Genomic DNA, 24,548 nt, shown 5'->3' on the forward strand with positions numbered 1-24,548 from the left:
TACGTCATAGATCGTAGCGGAAGGGAATTGTGGGACGAGTGCGCGTGCCTTGTTTGCCATGGCGGCCTCCAAGAAACTTTTGGAGTTCCACGCCAAACGACCCTGGCCCCCAGAGGAGGAGGAGGTAGAAGATCCAGACGAGGACGACGAAGATGATAACGATGAAGCCGAGAATGGGTTTTCTCTGGAGGAGGTGTTACGGCTCGGAGGCACCAAGGTAATGGCCTCAGACTCCCGGAGAAGGGAGACAGAAGCGCGTGGGGTGGTCCCGCGAGTGGCTAGGCCAGTGACCCGGAAGCCCCGGAGCTGCGGAATAGGACGTCTTGATTCCAGATTCCAGCGTGGGAATGTGTTCTGGGCGCTTCCCGCCTTTAATTCTTTCCCATTGCTCTTTACAAGAGGTTTAGAACTGAACGTTTTCATGCGGTGTCGTTTCTTAAGATGTAGGTGAGCCTCTCGTTTTATTTACGTAGTATATAATTGACACTCCATCAAGTTGGAGAGGATTGACTTTTTGGTCCTAACGTCGGTGTTTGGAATTTTAACTTCTCACTGGTCTTGGAATTTAACTTCTCACAAGCACACGCACGTGTACACTGTACACTCACGAAGCTCTCTGCGCTCTTGGAAGTCACATCCTAATTAAGGGAAAGAAACCAAACTTCGGAATACGTAGTATATCAGACGCTGGGTAGAGCTATGGAGAAAAATAAAACACGGAAGGAGGAGGATGAGTGGGGGAGGGCGTTTATGTTTAAACTAAGTGATCAGGGAACCCACCACTGAGGTTTTTGAGCAGAAAACTGAAGGAAAGGAGTGAGCCTTTCTGATTGTGTTGTTCCAGGAAAAATAAAAATGTCAGTGTACCTGAGGCAGAGTGAGGTGAGAGGAGAGCAGTAAGAAATGATGTCAGGGAGGTAAGATGGTGGGCTTATGCTGTGAATTTGGTGAAAAACTTTAGATGATTTGGAGCAAATACGTGACATAGTTTAGCTTTTCATTAAGTGTTTTGATTTTGAGACCAGACTTTGTGGGTGGGCGGGATAGGATGAACAAATAAAGAGAGGCAGGAGAAATGCACTTTATAGGAGCAGATCCCACAGTTTGCTCTGTACTTGGGTCATATTTAATTTTTGAGTAGGTAGTATATGCACATGTTAAAAAAATCATTTTTTTTTGAAGAGAAACATGAAAAAAATGAAACATGGTAAGGTACATGATGAAATCATCTTCCCATTTTTATCTCCAATCATGTAATTTCCCTTCTGGGAAGCAGTCACTTTTGTGTCTTTTATATTTTCCAAGCAAATACACACATACACCCCTACACTTGTGTTATATTTTTTTTGTACAAATGGTACCGTACAGTACCTGTAATATTTTAAATCTTTTCTTCTTACTATTTTAGAGATCCACCCTCCCCCCAATATCACTACATAAAGTTACATGGGTCGTTGTCTTAGTATATCACTACATAAAGTTACATGGGTCGTTGTCTTAGTATATCTAGCCAGCCATATATTGTGGATATTTAAGTTGTAGATCTTTTGCTATTTTAAATAATGTTCAGTAAATAACCTTGTGTATATATATATTTTTCACCCACATTTATAAGTGTGTGTGTAACAGAAATTTGTAGAAATGAAACTGCCGTGTCAAAGGATATGCATCTTGTGTCCCCTCCCCCATGAACTGTTTGTTTGTATCCCTTGCACATTTTTCTGTTGTGTTGTCACTTCCTTCCCTAATATATAGGAACTTTTATATTAAATAATAAGCCAAATTATTTTGATGTGAGTTGCCATTTGTTTTTGCCAGTTTATTATTTGTCTTTTGATTTTTGTGTATGAGAGAATGATTGATTTATCCATTCTTCATGGGCCCTGAGCTTTTCTGTAAATTTGGAAAGACTGGGATCGTTTTTTAAATCATGTTGTCCTTTCTTGTGTTAGTTTATGGTTTTACTTTTCACATTTAAATCTTTGATCCATCAAGTACTTAGGGTGTGGGTAGGAGCCCAGGCAGTACCATGAAAACTCAATTTCATGGATAATTGATTTCAAGGATATTAACTTTTTAAGTTTTAACTAAACTGTTGGATTTGTAATTTATTTTTAACTTTCTTATGTTTTTATGCAGCAAGATTATCTTATGCTGGCTACTTTGGATGAAAATGAAGAAGTGGTGGATGGAGGCAAAAAAGGAGCAATTGATGATCTTCAGCAAGGTGAACTAGAAGCATTTATTCAAAATCTCAGTTTGGCCAAGTATGCAAAGGCTTTTTTAATTGAAGAAGATCAATCATCTGGAAAAGAAGATGGCAGCAGCAAAGAAGCAAGAGTATCTAAAGTAGATAATAAAAAGCAAAATGCAGCAAAAAATGAAAGTAAAAAGAGGCCAGAACAACATTCTGATGAGAACAACAGTACCATACCAAAAGCAAAGAGAGATAAACAACAGGACATCTTTGAATTTGTTGAAAGACAGACATTGTTACTTAAGTCTGGAGGCAAATGGTATGATCTGGAGTACAGCAATGAGTATTCTTTGGAACCCCAGCCTCGGGATATTGTGGCTAAGTACAAAACCTTGGCTCAGAAGTTGTATGAGCATGAAACCAACTTATTCAAAAATAAGACGAATAAGCAAAAGGGAGCCTCTTCTGCCTGGATGAAGGCAATTGTTTCATCAGGGACTCTAGGTGACAGGATGGCAGCCATGATTCTTCTTATCCAGGATGATGCGATTCACACACTCCAGTTTGTAGAAACTCTCGTGAACCTTGTTAAGAAGAAGGGCAGCAAACAGCATTGCCTCATGGCTTTGGATACTTTCAAAGAGTTACTCATTACAGATCTTTTGCCAGACAGTCGAAAGCTACGGATTTTCAGCCAGCATCCTTTCAACAAACTAGAGCAGCTGTCCAGTGGCAACAAGGACTCAAGAGATAGAAGACTCATATTATGGTATTTTGAACATCAACTGAAACATTTAGTGGGTGAATTCGTGCAGGTCTTAGAAACTTTAAGTCATGATTCATTAGTAACCACCAAGACCCGAGCCCTTGTAGTGGCTCATGAGCTTCTTTGTAACAAACCTGAGGAAGAAAAGGCCCTTCTTGTGCAGGTGGTAAATAAACTGGGAGATCCTCTGAACAGAATAGCCACCAAAGCCTCCCATCTGCTAGAGACATTGCTTTGTAAACATCCCAATATGAAAGGAGTTGTGTGTAGTGAAGTAGAAAGGCTGCTCTTCCGCTCAAATATCAGCTCCAAAGCCCAGTATTATGCAATTTGCTTTTTAAATCAAATGGCCCTCTCCCATGAAGAGAGTGAATTAGCTAACAAATTAATAACTCTTTATTTTTGTTTTTTTCGGACTTGCATCAAGAAAAAAGATATTGAATCAAAAATGCTCAGTGCCCTCTTAACTGGAGTGAATAGGGCATACCCCTATGCCCAGACAGGTGATGACAAAGTGAGGGAGCAGGTTGACACGCTGTTCAAAGTGCTACATATTGTGAACTTCAATACCAGTGTGCAGGCTTTAATGTTGCTTTTCCAAGTAATGAATTCTCAGCAGACAATATCCAATCGATATTATGCAGCATTATATAGGTAAGTACCAACCATTCCTATATGTAAGTGAAAAATAAAGTGGCCTAATACAATGCAGTGCCCCTCTGTGAGGCAAGAGAAAGACTTAGAAAGTGGAATTTTAGATCCCTCAACCCCACCCTCAGCAACTTGCTCTTCACTTAATCTTTGGTTCACTGTTAGACAGCTATGACATATGCTTTGAATACATTGTTTGGTTTTTAATTTGGAGAGGCCCCTATCCTCAGTCCTCTGTTTCTTCCCTCCTGTCCTTCATACAACCATTTGATCGTTCGTTCAACAAGATTTGAGTGCCAGCTATGTGCTAGGCACTGTTCCATGACTCAGGATATAACACAGTGAATAAAATTCCCACCTCTAGAGGCTTTTCCATTCATATTGAGGAAGATAGATGGTAGATTTTTTTTTTACTCTGAGGATTAAGACTTTGATACTAGAATTACTGAATTTTGTGCTTTCCTGCAGTGCACCATTAAGACTTTGATACTAGAATTACTGAATTTTGTGCTTTCCTGAAGTTTGTTCACTTGGGAACTATTCAAGTAGACCAACAAGCTATGTGTTTCCTTCTAATTCATTTTTTAATTTAATATGCATACATCTTGGAGTTCCTATTGTGGCTCAGCAGGTTAAGAATCCAACTTAGTGTCCATGAGGATGTGGGTTCAATCCATGGCCTTGCTCAGTGGGTTAAGCATCTGGCATTGCTGCAAGCTGTGGCGTAGGTCACAGATGTATCTTAGATTCTGTGTTGCTGTGGCTGTCGCATAGTCCAGGAGCTGCAGCTCCAATTCAACCCCTAGCCTGGGAACTTACTTATGCTGCAGGTGTGTGCCCCCCCCCAAAAAAAAAATCCATCTCTGTATGTATAGATAGATAGATCTTCTGAGAAATGTAGCATAGTAGCTAATATCTTAGCTTAGACCTTAGCCTCACTATCTGGATTTGAGTCCCATCCATTACTTTGGCATGTAACTTCTTTGGACAAATTACTTAATCCTCATTGAAACTCTGTTGGTAAACATGATTGATACCATTTTACTCTGCTTTCCTTTGTCTATAAAGTGGAGAGGGAAGCCCTGAAACTTCTTCACAGTAACACAGTTTAACAGTGACAGAACTGGGATTTTAATAAGATGAATGAGTTAATGTATATGAAAACCCATGTAATCATCAGTGTACATTATGCATTTAATAACGCCCAACACATAGTACATGCTCTATAAGTGCTGGCTGGTGTCATTATCATTATTAGGATATTTCTTTTTGGTTTAATTCTCTTAACAGCTCTCCAGTCTCTGAGGTACAATAATTTGTGCAAGGTCACACGGACATTATGAGGGCAAGTATGGTGGCAAATCCATGTCTATTGGCTTGGCGATCTTAGCATTTTGTGGCACAGATTATGTGGATATACTAAAAAGAATCTCAGAAGCCTTTCCTTAACTCGTAGGAGTCTACAGTTTTTAAAGTAATAAATACTTAAACTTTTTTAGTTTGGAAAGATTTCTAAGGAAATGTGGAGGTTTCAGGGTTATGTTTTTTGGTAACTTTTGAGGGTCATAGGAATTCGTAATTCTTAAAAGTGTTTGAAATGTATTTGAAAACATTTTTCTAATATAACATCTTGGTGTGGTTTTGTTTTTGTCTTTTTGTCTTTTTAGGGCCACACCCACGGCCTTTGAAGGTTACCAGGCCAGGGGTTGAATCAGAGCTGTAGCTGCCAACCTACACCACCACCACAGCAATGCCAGATCCGAGCCACATCTGCGGCCTACACCACAGCTCATGGCAACACCAGATCCTTGACCTGCTGAGCAAGGCCAGGGATCAAACCTGCATCCTCATGGGTACTAGTCAGATTCATTTCCCCTGAGCCACAATGGGAACTCCAACATCTCAGTGTTTAACATAACAGCCTAATATCTCTGAGGAGTAAGTTCCTAAATTCTTTAAACTACTGCTTTCCAGGAGTATCTTACAGATGGATTTCCTCAAAGGGCTGCCTTCTTAAAGTATTTATTCACTCCTGGTTTTATTATGAATCTTTTAAATAAGAATTCCCTGATACTAATTGAGGGATTAAAGAAATGAAATGATTTGGTTTACAAAAACGATTTATCGAAAAATCCAGGAACATATTCTGTCAAACGGTGGAGACACACCCATCTAAGTTCTCAGGTGTTTCTGTTGTTGTGTTAATGGAACTTATGATTTAAAACGAGTGGCAGGGGAGTTCCCGTCGTGGCGCAGTGGTTAACGAATCCGACTAGGAACCATGAGGTTGCGGGTTCGGTCCCTGCCCTTGCTCAGTGGGTTAACGATCCGGCCTTGCCGTGAGCTGTGGTGTAGGTTGCAGACGCGGCTCGGATCCCGCGTTGCTGTGGCTCTGGCGTAGGCCGGTGGCTACAGCTCCGATTTGACCCCTAGCCTGGGAACCTCCATATGCCGTGGGAGCGGCCCAAGAAATAGCAACAACAACAACAAAAAAAAAGACAAAAGACAAAAAAAAATAAAAAATAAAAAATAAAATGAGTGCAGAGTGGATGGAAATGTTGAAAATTTTTAAATGAGAAGAGAGTGGAATATCGAAGATTATATGAATAATATAGACGATCTCAGAATTATCATCAACAGGTACTAAAATTGAGGAACCGACAAATGAGAACTGGATATGTAGAGTAATATAAAAATGCCTCACAAGGTTAAATATTTTCATTTACAGTGTTAGTGGGGAAAAAAATTAATAAAAGTGCCTGCGGCATTCCCTTTGTGGCTGAGTGGTTAACGAACCCGACTAGGATCCATGAGAATGCGGGTTTTATCCCTGGCCTCGCTCCGTGGGTTAAGGATACTGCGTGGCCATGAGCTGTGGTGTAAATCACAGATGCAGCTCAGATCCTGTGGTTGTGGTATAGGCCAGTGGCTACAGCTCCATTTCGACCCCTAGCCTGGGAACTTCCATATACCGTAGGTATGGCCCTAAAAAGCAAAAAAAAATTTTTTTAAATGCTTAGAACAAAAGTAACGATTCTACATAAGCGTACCTGGAGGATTGTGTTAAACCTGAGTGTCTTAATGTTTGGGGGTCCAGACCAGTTGGAGCATCTCTAGGACTCAACAAGCAAGATAAAGAGAATTTTAGAATTGTTGTATCAGATGGTACTTCAACAGCCTGCAGAAGATAGACTTTGGGGAAGAGAGGGACATACAATAGCTGTAGTAGAGGGTCGAATATTTGAAAGACTGTCATGTAAAAATATAATAAGGTTATTTTGTTGTGAGCTTTTTTACCAACATTGACAATTTTTTTGTTTTGGATTTTTTCTTTTTGGCTGCGCCTTTGGCATACAGAAGTTCCCAGGCCAGGTGTTGAACCTGTGCCCCAGCAGTGACCCAAGTCATATCAAAGACAATAGTAGATCCTTAACCCACTTAGCCACCAGGAAACTCCCAAAATTGTGTGAATTATTTAAAGCATACAACATGAGGATTTAATACAGGTATACATTGAGGTGGTAACCATAGTCAAGTTTAACGTATCCATCACCTCACATAGTTACTACTTTGGTGGGTAAGATTTATTCTCATTGATTTCAAGTATATAATACAGTATTAACTATATTCACCATGCAGCTGAAAGTTTTCACCCTTTGACCAATATCTCCCCATTTCCCCTTATCCCCTACTCCTCCCCTCACCCCTGGCAACTACCAGTCTGTTCTATTTCTATGAATTCAGTTGTTTATTTTTTTTGTTTGTTTTTAAGATTCTGCATATATATAAAATCGTAGAGTAGCGGTCTTTCTGTCTGATTTCATAAGTAAGGGTATAATATCCTCTAAGTTCATATGTGTCACATTCCTTTTTTTTTTTTTTTTAAGTGTGGAGCAGAAAGTTTTATTGCAAGACTATGCAAGGAGAACCAGTGGCTCATGCCCACCAAAACTCCCCAGAGGGTTTCAGCAAAGCATTTTAAAGTCTAGAAGAGGTGTGAGTGGTGGGGGGAGTTGCAGGGTACATGATCAGCTTGTGCATAATTCTCTGATTGGTTGATATTGAGGTAACAGGATAAGGATTTCCTGCTTTCTCATGGCTGAAAAATAATCCACTGTGTGTGTATGTCATGTCTTTACTATCCGTTCATTTGTCACACTCATAGGTTGTTTCCATACTTTGGCTATTATGAATAATGCAGTGAACATGGAAGTGCAGATATTTCTTTGACATACTGATTTTATTTCCTCTGGATATATGCCCACAAGTGGGACTCCTGGATCATATGGTAGTTTTATTTTTAATTTGTTGAGGAGTCTCCATGCTATTTTCCATAATGGCTGTACCAATTATATTCTTACCAAGAGTATACAAGGATTCTGGTGGTTTTTTGGTTTTTGGGGGGTTTTTGGGTTTTCCTGCTTTTTAGGGCCGCACCTCTGGCATATGGAGGTTCCCAGGCTAGGGGTCGAATCGGAGCTGTATCGCCAGCCTATGCCACAGGCACAGCAATGCAGGATCTAAGCCACGTCTGCAACCTACACCACAGCTTACAGCAACGCCAGATCCTTAACCCATTGAGCGAGGCTGGGGATCAAACTCACAACCTCATGTTCCTAGTCAGATTTGTTTCCACAGCGCCCTGATGGGAACTCCCAAGGATTCTGTTTTTCCCACATCCTTGTCAGTGTTTGTTATCTCTTGTCTGTTTTTTTGAAGATTGGCATTCATGCTTTTTTTATTTTTATTACACTTATTTGGCAGCACCCACGGCATGTGGAAGTTCCTGGACGAGGGTTCAAACCCATGCCAGTTTGTGGCAATGCCAGATCCTTAACCCAGTGTGCCACAAGGGAAGTTACTCTTGTATTTCTTTATAATAGCCATCTTAACAGCTCTGAGTTAATAATACCTCAATATGTTTTGGGTTTTTTTAAAAAACTTTTATCATAGTTGATTTACAATGTTATGTCCATTTCTGCTGCACAGCAAAGTGATATAGACATCCATCCATATACATTCTTTTTTTCACATTATCTCCCATCATGTTCCATCACAAGTGATCAGATATAGTTCCCTGTGCTATACAGCAGAATCTCGTTGCTTACCTATTCCAAATGCACTAGCTTACATCTACTAACCCCAAACTCCCAGTCCCTCCCACTCTGTCCCCCTCCCTCTTGGCAACCACAAATCTGTTCTCCAGGTCCATGAGTTTGTTTCTTTTCTCTAGATAGGTTCATTTGTGCCATACATTAGATTCCAGATATAAATGATATCATGATATTTATTTTTCTCTTTCTGACTTCGCGTAGTATGAGTCTCTGGTCCCATCCCATGTTGCTGCAAAATGGCATTATTTTGTTCTTTATTATAGCTGAGTAGTATTCCATCGTGTATATGTACCACATCTTCTTTATCCATTCGTCTGTGGTTGAACATTTCAGTTGTTTCCATGTCTTGGCTATTGTGAATAGTGCTGCAGTGAACATAGGGATACATGTGTCTTTTTCAGTGAAAGCTTTGTCTGGATAGATGCCCAGGATTGAGATTACTGGATCATATAGTAGTTCTGTATGTAGTTTTCTGAAGCACCTGCATACTCTTTTCCTTAGTGGTTGTACCAATTTACGTTCCTACCAACAATGTAGGAGAGTTCCCTTTTCTCCACACCCCCTCCAGCATTCATTATTTGTGGATTTATTAATGGCTATTCTGACTGGTGTGAGGTGGTACCTCAGTGTAGTTTTGATTTGCATTTCTCTAATAATTAGTGATGTGGAGCATTTTTTTCATGTGTCTGTTGGCCACCTGTATGTCTTTGGAGAAATGTCTATTTAGGTCTTCTGCCTATTTTTCATTTGGGTTGTTTATTTTCTTTACTGTTGAGTTGTATGAGTTGTTTGTATGTTTTGGAGATGAAGCCCTTGTTGGCTGCAAAAGCTTGTCAGTTTGATTAGGTTCCTTTGGTTTATTCACTGTAGTTTTGATTTCCATTTCCCTGATGATGAGTGGTGTTGAGCAACTTCTCATGCACCTTTTGGCCATTTTGTATGTCCTCTTTAGAAAAATATCTATTCAGGTCATTTGCCCATTTTTAATTGGATTATTTTGTGGCTTCTTGCTATTGATTTGTATGAGGTTCCCTATATATTTTTTATGTTAACCCCTTATCAGATACATGGTTTGCAAATATTTTCTCCCATTCCGTAGGTTGCCTTTTCATTTTGTTGATTGTTTCCTTTGTTGTGAAGAAGCTTTTTAGTTTGATGTAATCCCATTTGTTTATTTTTGCTCTTGTTGCTTGTGTTGCTTTAGAGGGCAATAGTGTAAGTAATGGTTGGAAATTACACAGGAGCAGATTTCAGCTGTGGATAAAGAAGGTATTTTCTGGCAAAAATGAGTTGCTTGAAATTGGATTGTGTACCTAGTGAGAGAGTGAGCACTCTGCTTATCACTAGAGATAATTGCACCACCAGTTATTCATTCAATAGATGTTGAGTACTTATTAAATGCCAGGCACTGGGGATATAATGATGAATGAAACAGGTACAGTCCCTATTCTGTTAGACTTGGGATGGGGGCGGTGAGAAAGGCAACAAAGTATGTTAAACTATAAAGAACATAAACATGGGACTGAGAGAGTAAGGGAAGAACCTATGGACATGCAGACAGTTGGAGAAAATCATTCCCTACAGAGTAGCATGTATGGGAAGGATGGTACACAGTTACTACACTGAACTAGAGATTCTCATAGCCCAGATTTGTATTATACATGCATGGTTTTCACTAGACCATATGGAGGCAGCCTCTGGTCACCCAGGTAGTAAGTAGTGATGCAAGGATAAGAACCCTGGTCTAGTCCACTGCTTTCATAGGTTAGTTCTCATTGTTTGGTTTTGGATTAGCCTTCCATGTGCAGTACTATATCTGTATGAAAATTATACTTTTAGGACTGTGCCGTGTTGGTCTAGGGGATGAAAAGCCACTTGAAGAAAAGCCATAAGAAAAATCTTGGGCTCCTGTGGATTTTTTTCCCCCTTGTACTAGTGTCATTCTTTCTGTTCTGGTCCTTGACTTCCATCTTCCATCTTAGGGCAGAAAAATGGTTTCTCTTTCTCAAATAAGCAGGAAAGTTTATCCCTAAGATGAAGTTAATAGTTGCCTCTAGGGAGTTCCCATCATGGCGCAGTGGTTAACAAACCCGACTAGGAACCATGAGGTTGCAGGTTCGATCCCTGGCCTTGCTCAGTGGGTTAAGGATCCGGTGTTGCTGTGAGCTGTGGTGTAGGTCGCAGACTTGGCTCGGATCCCGTGTTGCTGTGGCTCTGGCGTAGGCTGGTGGCTGCAGCTCCGATTTGACCCCTAGCCTGGGAACCTCCATATGCCGTGAGAGCGGCCCAAGAAGATGGCAAAAAGACCAAAAAAAAAAAACCCAAAACAAAACAAAAAACAAACAAACAAAAAAAATAGTTGCCTCTAGTAGTTGCTAAGTATGGGGATGTTTTATGAATAAACATATAATCTTGTTTCTGTTTTGCAGAAAGATGCTGGATCCAGGGTTGATGTTGTGTTCTAAGCAAGCCATGTTTCTTAACCTCGTCTACAAATCTCTGAAAGCTGACATCGTGTTGCGGAGGGTGAAGGCTTTTGTGAAGAGATTACTTCAAGTTACCTGTGAACAGATGCCACCATTCATATGTGGAGCTCTATATCTTGTGTCTGAGATTCTTAAAGCAAAACCGGGTTTAAGAAGTCAACTAGATGATCATCCGGTACATGTTACAACTGCTTTTTAAGTCAAGTGGGTTTTGAAATGTATTTGGTAGTTTTCTTCTTTGCTTCCATGACAGTAATTTACTTAGTTCTCTGGAGCATGTAGAATGTGAGCCCTAGAATCAGACAGACCTGGGTTTTAGTCCCAGGTGGTCAGTTTACTAGGTGAGCATGTTGCAAGTCAGAAATTTGAGGGCTGAATGTCTTCAGAGTCTCGGAATACTCTGTTACATTTAGAAATAAGAATATGATCTCTCATTATACATTTCATCGGTGAACTTTCATGTTTCATCAGAATTGTGATAAGTGTGGGAGTTTCCTTCGTGGCTTAGCAGTTAACGAACCCGACTAGTATCCATGAGGATGTGGGTTTGATTCTGGCCTTGCTCAGTGGGTTAAGGAATGGGGTTACCATGAGCTATGATGTAGGCCGAAAATGTGGTTCAGGTCCCATGTGGCTGTGGCTGTGGCGTGGGCCAGCAGCTGCAGCTCCAATTCGACCCCTAGCCTGGGAACTTCCATATGTCTCAGGGTGGTGCTCCCCCCACCAAAAAAAGAATTACTCTAAGTGAACTGTCTTCAAAACTGCCTCACATAGTTGAATATAGACATTCAGTTGATTAACCCAGATTCATTTAATCACTTGTAGGAATCTGATGAGGAAGAAAATTTTATTGACATAGATGATGAAGAAACAGAAAAATTCACGGATGCAGATAAAGAAACAGAAACAGATACTGCGGAAAAAGTTGAGGTGGAAGAAACTGTGTCTGAAAGACATGTGGAAACCAAAAAATTAGAATCTGCTTCTTGGGTGCACTTTGATAATTTGAAAGGTGAGTTTCTTAAATCTTTAAATTTTTCTCTTGAATTTTGAAACCAAGGTATTGGATTCCCCTTTGATGTTAATAGAAATTAATATTACACCATTTTAGAAGTCCTCAATACTGCTTTCTTTTAGTTGGGAGCTCTCATAATGTATGAGATGTATTTAAGACCTTGGAAGTAAATTTTTAATATAATGAATTACTGATTTACTTATAAACTACTACAGGTAATAAATACGTATTTTAAAATAATTTACATCTTAGAAATTAAAGCTGACAACTCTTGGAGCTGTGAAGATTTAGTGAGAAAACTATGGTCATATTAGATGCACAGTAGAGATCTCTTTTCCTTCAGCTGTAAATAATAAGTTTATACATTTGAACCAGTTTTAATTTCTTGGCCTTTATCTGTACATATAAAGGCCTCCTACATGAAGCATACATGAAAACAGCAAATGTGTGTATGCAGAAGTTTGATTTATAAACAGAATACTTGGTTACATATTATAAATTGCATAGAACTTGTGGTTATTTTGTTTGGGCATCATACTTGTCCTCTATAGTTCTTTAAAGTAAAGTTTTAAGATTGAAAACTTTCTGTGAGAAAGAAACTTTAGGTTTTTCATACACACACACAAACTGAATTAAGTTTATTTATAGAATACTGGAGTCAGAAGTCTTAGCAGTGCACCCTCTTCATTTGAGGTAGTAAAGGAAAGCACACTACCCTTCAGGATTAAGAAAGGTGCCAGACCCATTTCTTCAAACTTGTGAAACTCTTGGTCAGATTTTCTCTCTCCAAACTTTAATTTCCCTGTGAAGTATAAAAGAGCAGTATAGTAACCACCAGGAAAGTTTTTAAAAGAATCCATCCGTTGTCCTGAAGGCTAAATTGGGAATAAGCCTTTAGTAGGAAGACTGAGCACATGCATTGTGAAGTAGACAGTTTGTCATGTTTTGAAGCTATCTCATTTTTAAATTTTCTAATCTGGAGTTCCCGTCATGGCTCAGTGGTTAATGAATCCAACTGGGAACCATGAGGTTGTGGGTTCAGTCCCTGGCCTCGCTCAGTGGGTTAAGGATCCAGCGTTGCCATGAGCTATGGTGTAGGTCGAAGACACAGCCCACTCTGGCTGTTGCTGTGGCTCTGGCATAGGCCAGCAACTGTGGCTCTGATTAGACCCCTAGCCTGGGAACCTCCATATGCCGTGGGAGAGGCCCTAAAAAAGGCAAAAAGACAAAAAAAAAAAAAAAAGAAAAGAAATTCTAATCTGGAATTGCAGAAAACATGAAAATAATAACATAAAACCTGTTCCAAGTAAGACTTATTTGGGGACATCATTTAACAACAAATATTCAGTGCACTCTAAAGTTACAAAAGAATTTAGACCTATTTAATCTTTAACACTAATGACCAGGAAATGGCTAGCTATTTGAAAAGGAGATAATTTTGAAGGAGAACTTTTAGTGGTTGGAATAGACATGCTGCCTAGTTTATTCAATATCAAATAGTAGTTTGGGTACCAAAGCAAACTGTCGTGGCGTTTGGAGTTTTTAAATCTGATAGAATGCCTGGCTAAGATTGTTGAAAATTATCAGTGTCAGTGACAGCTTAATGCTGGCAGTTTTGGTGACCTCTTGAGCTAGGAATAAAGCATTTGGGAAATATATTTTTATTCTCAGGTGGCAAACAGCTAAACACGTATGATCCATTCAGTAGAAACCCTTTGTTCTGTGGAGCTGAAAATACAAGTCTTTGGGAACTCAAAAAGGTAAAAATAATTTCAAATTGTCTCTTAATTCGTCTGTGCTATATATTTGCCCATATGGATTTAACACCTTCAAGTTTCCATTTTCTTGTAAATTATAAACATAGGAGTTTAGCTGTTTAGACATTAATTGGCATAAGAAAGAAATTTGAAATATGTCACTTGGCTGTAATGCTGTATAACCCATCTTTCTTTTGCTTCTGATAAACCTTAAATTCAGTTTCTGTATTCACATTCAGAAAATCTTAAATAATGTGCATGCAAAATAAGGATATCATACATGGCTATAAATAAATTTTGCTTTATGAATTAAATATCTCTGAAAAGCTTTGTGATGATAGAACTTTCTGCAAACAAAGTTACTTTTTAAATGTGTAAGAGGAACTCATGTTTCTAATAATGTGTGATTTTTTTTTTTTTTTTTTTTTTTTTTGCGGGGGGTGGTGGCGGGTAAAGCAAGTCAGTGTCTGCCTATGCAGACTCCTATGGGTCCCTGGCATCTTTTTAGCGAGTCTGCAAGGTTATAGCTACTTTCGTAGTGATACCAAGACATTATTTGCCTCTGACAGTTGACTGATGGAATTTTTAAAATGATGGATAAAATTGCTGGTGCCTTAGTGTAAATAAAAGTAGTTTATAGTACCAACCTTCACTCATGGCTATTATATTCTTCACTGACACATACTTGCAGGGCAGAAAGCCAGTATCAGGTAAGAATGATGCAGGAAAAACTGTTCACTTTATTGTCCTGCCCCAAAATACATACATATCTTTTTAATGTTCTGTGTGCATATATAACAAGAACACATAATGTACTCTGCTGCAAATATAAGTGTGAGAGTTGTCTCATGTTTCGGGGAAAAGTGCCTGTGTAATTGCTGAGAAACACAGCTTGTTGCACTTTTCATGAAAGATTGGCTGACCAACAAATAGGTCATTCATTCAGACTTGTTATTGGGAGAGGTTTTCCTAAAAATGAATAAAGTGAACCTGATTACTTCAAACAAAACAGCCGAATCTTTGTTGTCAATGATAAAATTCAAGCTTTTAAGCAAAGATTAAAATTTTATAACTATCACCACCATTTTGAGCTTAATAGTTTCTTAATCCCTCTTCTGATGAAATGGTGATACGCTGTGATTTTTGTGATGTTGAATGAAATGTGACCAACATTTGGAAGAATTGCATAACTCACTAAGTCAGTATTTTCCAAATGACCATTGTGCAGTGTTACAAAGTCAAAGAATGGGTAAAAGATCCATTCACTATAGACCAGTTAATTTTAAGTAGCAAGTAACAAAAAGTGATTGATAGTGTTTCAGGTTCCATATTGCAACTAATCTTGAACTTCAGTATAGTATCAAAGAAAATAAATCCACAATTATGTGAAAGACTATTGCTTAATCCTCTTTGTTCCAACTGTGTATCTGTGTGAGGCCAGATTTGGTTCATATACTTCAACTAAAATAACATGGAGTACAGAGGCAGATAGGAGAATCTGCTGTCTTCTGTTAAACCAGACATTAGGTAGATTTGCAAAACTAAAATAATGCTACTCTTACCGCTAATATTTATTTGTTCTGAAAAAGTTGATTTTCATAAAACGTATTACTTACATTAGTATGCAACAGGTTTATTGCTATTTTAAGTGAACTCTAAGTATTTATTTATTTTTGTCTTTTTAGGGCTGCACCCACAGCATACAGAGGTTCCCAGGCTAGGGGTCAAATCGGAACTGTAGCCATCAGCCTATGCCAGAGCCACAGCAACTCAGGATCTGAGCCACACCTGTGACCTACACCACAGCTCACGGCAACGCTGGATCCTTAACCCACTGAGCAAGCCCAGGGATCGAACCTGTGTCCTCATGGATGCTAGTCAGATTCGTTTCCTCTGAGCCAGGACACGAACCCCCTATAATTTTTCTTTTGTAATTTTTTTTTTTTTTTTTTTTTTTAATTTTCCCACTGTACAGCAAGGGGGTCGGGTTATCCTTAGATGTATACATTGCAGTTACAGTTTTTTCCCCCACCCTTTCTTCTGTTTCGACGTATCTAGACATAGTTCTCAATGCTATTCAGCAGGATCTCCTTGTAAATCTATTCTAAGTTGTGTCTGATAAACCCAAGCTCCCGATCCCTCCCACTCCCTCCTCCTCTTTTGTAATTTCTAATAAGTATTTATAGATAATTCTGCTTGAATTAAAGAAGCTCTTAAGGTCCTTGATTTTTTTTTAAGTGTACAAAGTGTTCCTGAGACCATGATTTTAAGAATCACTCTTCAATTTTCTTAAATAATCTAAAACTGTAATAAGAGTTGACCTTATTTCACATTTTTCTTTTTTAGCTATCTGAGCATTTTCATCCCTCTGTGGCTCTTTTTGCAAAGACTATCCTTCAGGTAAGTCTCAAATATTCAGAAGACAAAAAAAAAAATAAGTAATCCAGTTTCAGATAATCTAATTAGTCATTGTTTTCTCCACCATATAGAATCGTATACATTGTCCTGCTGTTGTAAAAGAACAATAACTAGTTTAATACAGAGAGCAGTAGATAATTCTTCTACTCCAAGATGAGTAGAAATACAGGGTATTAGTAAACCACAACAGGAGTTTCCTTGTAATGCAGTGGGTTAAGGATCCAGTGTTGTCACTGCAACAGCTTGGGTCACTGCTGTGGCGTGGGTTCAGTCCCTGGCCTGGGAAGTTCCACATACTGAGGATGTAGCCAAAAGAGAGAGAGAAAATCACAACACTTATTTATGACATCCTGGCTTTGCTCCTGAAGAAAGACTGCCTTCCCTTTTCCTTTTTCCCATGTTTGCTACTCAGAATTTGGTTCCTGGTTAATGGGTAGATGACCTACAGAATTTTTTTTTTAATTTTATTAAAGTATAGTTAATTGTGTTTTGTAAATTTCTGTACAGTAAAGTGACTTGGTTACATATATATATTCTTCTTTCTCTTTTCCATTATTATTATAGGATATTGAATATTATATTCCCTGTACTATACAGTAGGACCGTGTTTATCCATTCTATATCTAATAGTTTGCATCTGGAGTTCTCATGTGGCTCAGTGAGTTAAGGATCTGATGATGTCCCTGCAGTGGCTTGGGTCACTACTGTGGCACAGTTTCCATCCCTGGCCCAGGAACTTGCACATGCTGTGGGTGTGGGGAAAAAAAAAAGGTTGGCATCTGCTAATCCCAAACTCCCAATCCTTCCCTCCATCACTACCTTCCCCCTACCTTGGCAACCATAAGTCTGTTCTCTATGAGTCTGTTTCATAGATAAGTTCATTTGTGTCATATTTTAGATTTTACATATGATGACTTACCGTATTAGTGCCACTTGCCTACTCATAAAATCAGCAGTGCATCCTAAAATGTGTATGAATGTGTGTGTAATTCCTTCAAGAAAAGAATAATGAGCATGACAGGGATATTTGAAGGATCTTTTATTGATTTTCATACTTTCAAAGCAATGTAATAGCTGCTTTAGTTTTTCTTCTTGTTTCTTATTGGGAGGCATATATATAATTTGAGTTAAATTCTTAATTCCCTCCCTCCCCCTGCAACTCCCAGGGAAATTACATTGAATATTCAGGGGATCCACTACAGGATTTCACACTAATGAGATTCTTGGATCGATTTGTATACCGAAACCCAAAGCCACATAAAGGCAAAGGTATGCTTCCATTTGATGAATTTTTCAGTTGTTCCACTATTCAAATTTAATAAACAACATGAGGTTTTACATTACACTGTCTTGATTTTACATTTCAGAAAACACAGAAAGTGTTGTGATGCAGCCAAAAAGAAAACATTTTATGAAGGATATTCGTAGTCTTGCTGGTAAGTATAAAGCCTAGATGGTTGAAACTGACAGCTGAACAAGTTAGTAACACATTGTGTTATTCTTTGCTCTACTTTATCAGAATAAAACCTAAGCAGCAGAGAGATTGTCCATCTTTGTTCTCAAGGATGTATGCATTTTCAAGTTTAAATTTAGTTGATAACCTACTTTTACAGGTATTTGGTACCTAAGTGGCTCTGATTCTCTTTGTATTCAAAGCAGACATTCCTTCACATACTAGATCCCAGCTCCTTTTTCTTCAGATTCTAAAGTTCATTATAAGTCATTTACTTTATAACTGACTTATATCACAGAAGTCCAGAGACATAAAAGGACTCACCCACAGTTAGTAGAATTAAAATTAGAAGCCAAGTACCCTTTTAATCAAGATGAGTCCGAAATGTTTATTCTGAGGAGGAAACACTAATATTCTTATAGATTCAGTTCCTTATTCTTACTTTAGTTTTCCTTAGTGTTAAGTAAAATTGTAGCTACTTCTGTTTACCTTTACTTTCTTTCCAGCATACCAGGCATTATTGTCATTTTTCCCAAGATGAAAATGACAAGTCTAAAGTGATTATTAAGAGACTTCTTGGGAGTTCCTGTCGTGGTGCAGTGGTTAACAAATCCGACTAGGAACCATGAGGTTGTGGGTTCGATCTCTGCCCTTGCTCAGTGGGTTAATGATCCGGCATTGCCGTGAGCTGTGGTGTAGGTTGCAGACGTGGCTCGGATCCCGTGTTACTATGGCTCTGGCGTAGGCCGGCGGCTACAGCTCCGATTCGACCCCTAGCCTGGGAATCTCCATATGCCACAGGAGCATATGGCAAAAAAAAAAAAGAGAGAGAGAGAGAATTTTTGTTTCTCTTGGAATTTAGATCCTGGATGCAACTGGATAAGAGAACCCTATTCTTTCACTATGATGCACTAAATGGCTACCAACTGGATTGTAGCCAACAGTTTCATATGTTGGGTTTCCTCTAGACCTCGAGACATTGTCCTTTGCACAATTAGATGCCTTCTGTCCAACTTCATGACATTTTGAGACTTCAGAGCTGTAGAAATTCTGTATTTAGTCTTAAGAGCTTGAGTAACATAAAAGGATTACTTTAATAAATTTTTAACTTGTTTTCCTAGTTAACAGTAAGGAATTCCTTGCAAAAGAAGAAAGCCAAATACCAGTGGATGAAGTGTTTTTCTATAGGTAATATATTTAATCCTGTTTCACTGGGGAAATTTAAATTTTCAGATTCCAAAAACAGCTGTGTTAAAATGGGCCTGTCTTGAAAAGACTGAAGCGATATGTCAGTACCATTTTTGTGAGGGGAATTTAGAAATGGCAGTTTGCTAATATTAAGATATCCAAGTGAAACTAAAGTAAATTTGAGGGGCTTGTTTTTAATAATTTAGCATAAATTTTAAGAATCTTGACTAAGTAATTTGCCCCAAAATGGCTCTAGGCAGAACTAGCAGAATTCATTGCACTACTACAGAGATAAGTCCTAAACCTGCTAATGTTACTACTAATGCCTTGTGATAATAAAGAAACTGTTATCTCATCTGTTGATTGGTTAATTTGATTTGGTTTGCTTTTTTATTTATTTATTTTTGTTGTTGTCTTTTTAGGGCTGCACCCAAGGCATATGGAGGTTCCCAGGCTAGGGGTCCAATCCCAGCTTTAGTCGCTGGCCTATGCCACATCCACATGGGATCCATGCTCTATCTGCAACCTACTCCACAGCTCACAGCAACTCGGGATCCTTGATCCCCGTCCTCGTGGATGCTAGTTGGGTTCATTAACCTCTGAGCCATAATGGGAACTCCTGGTTTGCTTTTTTAAAACATTTTGTTGGAAGAATTTTGAGGGTATGATCGCATCTGCAAAATGCGAGGGTATTCACTGTACCCTGATATAAGTATAGATCTAACTGATAAACTACTGTGATTAGAGGTCATTTAGAGCCACTGTTTATAATATTCAAATATTCCTGTCATTCATTAGTGTTGATGCCTTTTACTGTGCCATTTAAGGAGTTAAGATGTTATTATGAAGAACCAAGCCTAATTTCAAAAGTTTCAACTATTTCGTTGGATTCAAAATTATTTTCTATAATAGAAATTTTAATTATTTATAGTCAACTGAGTTAACAGCTTTAACACTTGTTTGTGGCGCTGGTCATAGGTGCTTTGATTATAAAAAACTGGGTCCTTAAATTATCAAATATGTAACATGCCTTTTTATTTTAGGTATTATAAAAAAGTTGCTAAAGAGAAGCAAAAAAGGAATGAAGATGAAGAAAGTATAGAAGATGTGGATGATGAGGAATTTGAAAGGATGATTGGTAATTTATAATTCGCAGAGCTAGAAACATTTTATTGGAATTTAGGCCAAAACAAACAAAAAAACCCATGGGTAATTAGAAAAAGCTTACATTGAGTTCATTTTTGTTGCATATTATATTACACCTACTAAAAATAAGGCATGTAAATAGTTCTAATGGAGTAAAGGGGACTGCTAAATACTGTTTAATTTGATATTTTCCCTCTTTCCATAAAAGAACTATAGAAAAGCTATAATTAACTGGAAATGGAGTTCCTGTCATGGCTCAATGGAAACAAATCCGACTAGGAACCATGAGGTTGTGGGTTCGATCTCTGGCCTCTCAGTGGGTTAAGCATCCAGTGTTGCCGTGAGCTGTGGTGTAGGTTGCAGACGCTGCTCGGATCCTGAGTGGCTGTGGCTTAGGCCGGCAGCTACAGCTCCGATTCGACCCCTAGCCTGGGAACCTTCATATGCCATAGGTGCAGCCCTAAAAAAATTATATATATGTGTGTAAATATATATAAAATTAACTGGAACCCATTTAGTTTAGGGACTGAATTAAGGTCAGTATATTCAGAGATTTAATGTAGATTAATAAAACACACCAGCAATAGTCAGCTGTTACCATTTTGATGTTGTAAATAGCAGAATCATGATGATGTATTAATTGATTCAGATATAAAACCTGTTAACTTTGCTATTCCTTTGCTGTATCTCATGATTTGTATATTCTCTGGCAGACACATTTGAAGATGATAATTGTTTCATCTCGGGAAAGGATGACCTCGATTTTGCCAGGTAAAATACTTTTCTTCATTTTTTTTTTTAAACTGTTTTCCCAGCATTTCCAAAATAATTGTTGCTCAGAACAGTAGAGCACAGGACTAGGTTGTCTAGGAGAAAGGTACTGAAATAAGTTTGGGTACTGGATACTGTCCTTTCCTTTTTCTTTCTTTCTTTGTTGTCTTTTTAGGGCTGCATTTGCAGCATATTGAAGTTCCCAGGTTATGGGTTAAATTGGAACTGCACTGCAGCTGCTGGCCTATACCACAGCCATAGCAGGGCCAGATCCAAGCTTCGTCTGCGACCAACCCCACAACTCACAGCAATGTGGGATCTTTAACCAACTGAGGGAGGCCAGGGATTGAACCTGCATCCTCATGGATATTAGTTGGGTTTGTTACTGCTGAGCCACACCAGGGAACTCCAGTCCTTTCATTTTAGACCTTTGTAATGCTCATTAGTATTAAGTAAAGGCTCTGAGCCATCTGCAACTCTCCTTGGAATTCTAATAGCCTAGTACCTTAATGGTCACCAAAACATACTTTAAAAAACAAAGTCCTCTTATACATTACAATTTGTTTTCTGCAGCAACATGAAGAAGAAGAAGGCAAAAGGAGCTAAGGATGACTCGGAAGACGAAGATTCAGAAGACGATGACCTTGATAACTTGGATGATGATGAAGTTTCTTTAGGAAGTATGAATGAAGAATTTGCTGAACTTGAGGAAGATGGAGGAACATTCATGGATGTGTTGGAGGATGAAAACGAGGGCATTCCAGGTAAATACTCTAAAAGTTTAAGACAGAAACAAATTGGATCTTTCTTCCACAGCATAGGCTAGTTTTTCTTTTGAAATTTTTGTTTTTAAAGCAGTTGAGTTTTTAGGGCTTTATATTAACAATTAGGCTGTCTATGCTATACCTGTTGAGCTGTTATATTATTGCCTTTTAAAACATTGGAATAGTAATTAGCAGGTTCTTAAAAGTTAATTGGTATTCATCTTCATAGCCCTATAGCAGGTCTATGTTTCTTGTTTTCTCTTTTTTTTTTTTTTTTTTTTTTTTTTTCTTTTTAGGGCCGCACCTGTGGCATATGGAAGTTCTCAGGCTAGAGGTCGAATCTGAGCTGCAGCTGCTGATCTATGCTGCAGCTCTGGCAACGTGGGATCCTGAACCTACCGAAGGAGGCCAGGGATTGAACCCGCTTCCTCACGGATACTAGTTGGGTTCTGAACCTCTGAGCCACAATGGGAACTCCACTGTTTTTAAACTGCTTAATAACAGGGGTTTTATTGTTTTTTTGTGTGTAACAGAACTTGATGAAGTCAGCTCGAAAGTCAATAGTAAGAAAAGCAAGAGAAGTGCAAATAATTTTGACTTTGCTGGGTCATTTCAAGGTAAGAAGATGTATTTAGTCTTTTACCTAAGCATTGTGCATGTGCAAATTGTTGTTGATAGTGAAGTTTTGGAAGATTAACTTTTTAATTATAAATTGTTAATACAATTATTAATACAATTTAGTTTTTGCTTTTATAATGGATAACAATTTTATGTATTTTTAATATGACAGTTGTTTCTCACAAACACCTTCCATAATTTTCTTTTCCTAAATTCGTCCCTTTCATTTAAATAGCTCTAGATCATCTTCTCATTCATGTTTAAACCCTTCAATAATAAGTACACCCTGGATTTTCCATAGACGCTTGTTGCCTTTTTCCAAATGATAAGTGCTGATAAGAGTGCAGCGGTTAAGTATCCAGTGTTAACGCAGCACCTTGGGCTGCTGCTATGGCACAAGTTTGATCCCTGGCCTGGGAACTTCCACATGCTGCAGGTGTGGCCAAGATAAAGTATTAAAACATCTGTTTTTATTTATCTATTTTGAAAAGTTTATGTATTCAGAATTATAGTGGAGTGGTTTTTTTGTTCGTTTTTTTTTTAAGGAGAACCACTTTATCTTAGTAAACCAAACTTCATTTATAACATAGTAAATAAACCTTCCATCAACTTCTTCACAGTCTAAAAAGTAAAACTTGACTTCATTAGAATTTACATTTAACCTTAAATATTCTAAAACCCATCCATATAGACTTTGGAATTTTAACCTTGCCTGAAACTATAAAATAGGGCAAAACTTTGATCAATGGTCAAATCTGAAATATAAGAAAACCCTATTGTCACCTGACCAGTTCTAGTAGGATATTAACTTACTAAAAAAAAAATACAATATATACTAACTCTTGTTTTTCTTTTTGTAATTGTGTGCTTTGATTCACATTATATATATATTATTTACAAAACCATGTTGAAGATTATTTTTCCAAAATCATTAGACCTATAATAATCTAGGCTTATACTTTTTAGGACCAAGAAAAAAAAGGAAAAGAAATCTTGATGACACCAACCTGTTTGTATCTGCTGAAGAGGTAAAGCTAATGTACTTGCTTTAAACAGTAAGCTATTCTACATTGTTTTAACTTTTCTAATACATGTATCCCTTCCCCACCCCCAAAGTTTGGGCACCTATTGGATGAAAACATGGGATCCAAGTTTGACAACATTGGCATGAATGCTATGGCTAACAGAGATAATGCAAGTAAGTAACTTGAATTTCTACTGAGGTGTTAAAATAGCCTTAACTTAGAATTTTTGAAGATGTGAATATTTTTGGAGGACCCTTTTGTAGTAGAAAGGAATAAAATGGTTCCTCATAACCTGGAAGGAATGACTTTTTCATTTCTGTCTGGGGAGCGCATGGGATCAAAAAATACTTAGACTATGCCCTAAAAAGACCACAGCTTACAAAAGTTTAGGTGTTGTCTGTTTGTTTACAGTGGCAGGCTATTTTTATATAGTATGAATTTGCTAAGTAACTTTTAAGCACTTTAAATAGATATATTTCTGTATTGATAGTTACTGGCTTCTATAAAAGTGTTCAGGGGAAATAGAATCTTTAAATCATTTTTTACTTTCCTGTCCTGGTCTTAATTGTAAACATTAGTCTTTGATGATAAATACGGGAGGAAGAAAGGAAAGCAACAAAGGGGGTTTGCATAGTGGATGGCAGATGACCTTAGGCTGTGGCAGACCAGTTCCTGTTACTTAGTAGGATGTTCTATGGAGTCTGCAAGAGTCTACAGTGTGCTTGCTCATCTTCTTCCTCCTCTTCCTCAACCCTCAGGTCTCAAACAGCTTAGGTGGGAGGCTGAACGGGATGACTGGTTGCACAACAGAGACGTGAAAAGCATCATTAAGAGAAAGAAAAATTTCAAAAAGAGGAGGCCAAAAATCACTCAAAAAATTAAAAAGCAAAGAAAATGAGTTTTTCTAAGTAAATTAAAATTCTACTTACTAATTTTTGCTGTTCAGCCATTTTTCTTGATCTTGCTCTCTGATTCCGTACATCCCAGACTGTTCAATGGATTTGTAATAAACTATAAATAAAAATAACTGTCATTTATAAAATCATGTAAAAGTATTAAAATTAAACTGTACTGAGAAAAATCAAGCGTTTTTCCCTCATTTCTACCTAGTAAAGTGCAAAAGATAGGATACCTGTGTTGTGTGTAACCTCTAGCATCCCTACTAATCATTGTAATGAA

At 38.1% G+C, this 24,548-nt stretch overlaps 2 protein-coding genes across 7 annotated transcripts in view; one reads left to right on the forward strand and one right to left on the reverse strand.

The window, feature by feature from the left end:
• Positions 3-24,454, forward strand: CEBPZ (CCAAT/enhancer binding protein zeta). The gene is made up of 16 exons (XM_003125229.5): positions 3-217; positions 2,140-3,617; positions 11,158-11,389; positions 12,040-12,226; positions 13,901-13,989; positions 16,333-16,386; positions 17,571-17,673; positions 17,772-17,840; positions 18,979-19,045; positions 20,089-20,183; positions 20,905-20,962; positions 21,536-21,726; positions 22,260-22,343; positions 23,311-23,372; positions 23,461-23,542; positions 24,128-24,454. The coding sequence occupies exons 1-16, from the start codon at positions 59-61 to the stop codon at positions 24,265-24,267; spliced, it is 3,150 nt and encodes a 1,049-aa protein (XP_003125277.2). The 5' UTR covers positions 3-58; the 3' UTR covers positions 24,268-24,454.
• The window catches only part of CEBPZOS (CEBPZ opposite strand), a 58,942-nt gene continuing 51,822 nt past the window's right edge, over positions 17,429-24,548 (reverse strand). For 2 of the 6 annotated variants that reach the window (XR_002342777.1, XR_002342776.1), the window contains exons 4-6: positions 24,299-24,380; positions 24,019-24,164; positions 21,603-21,735 (exon numbers count right to left, since the gene is read on the reverse strand). Coding sequence is in view for 1 of the 6 variants with exons in the window: in XM_021087632.1 (XP_020943291.1) it covers positions 24,298-24,380 (83 nt within the window). In the remaining 5 variants the exon portion in view is untranslated. Of the gene's footprint in view, positions 21,736-24,018; positions 24,165-24,269; positions 24,381-24,548 lie in introns of those variants that run through there. The other 4 variants (XR_002342779.1, XR_002342778.1, XR_002342780.1 and 1 more) reach the window with 3 other exon arrangements.

Source organism: Sus scrofa, chromosome 3, assembly GCF_000003025.6.
Source record: "Sus scrofa isolate TJ Tabasco breed Duroc chromosome 3, Sscrofa11.1, whole genome shotgun sequence".
In the NCBI taxonomy this organism is placed as follows: Eukaryota; Metazoa; Chordata; class Mammalia; order Artiodactyla; family Suidae; genus Sus; species Sus scrofa.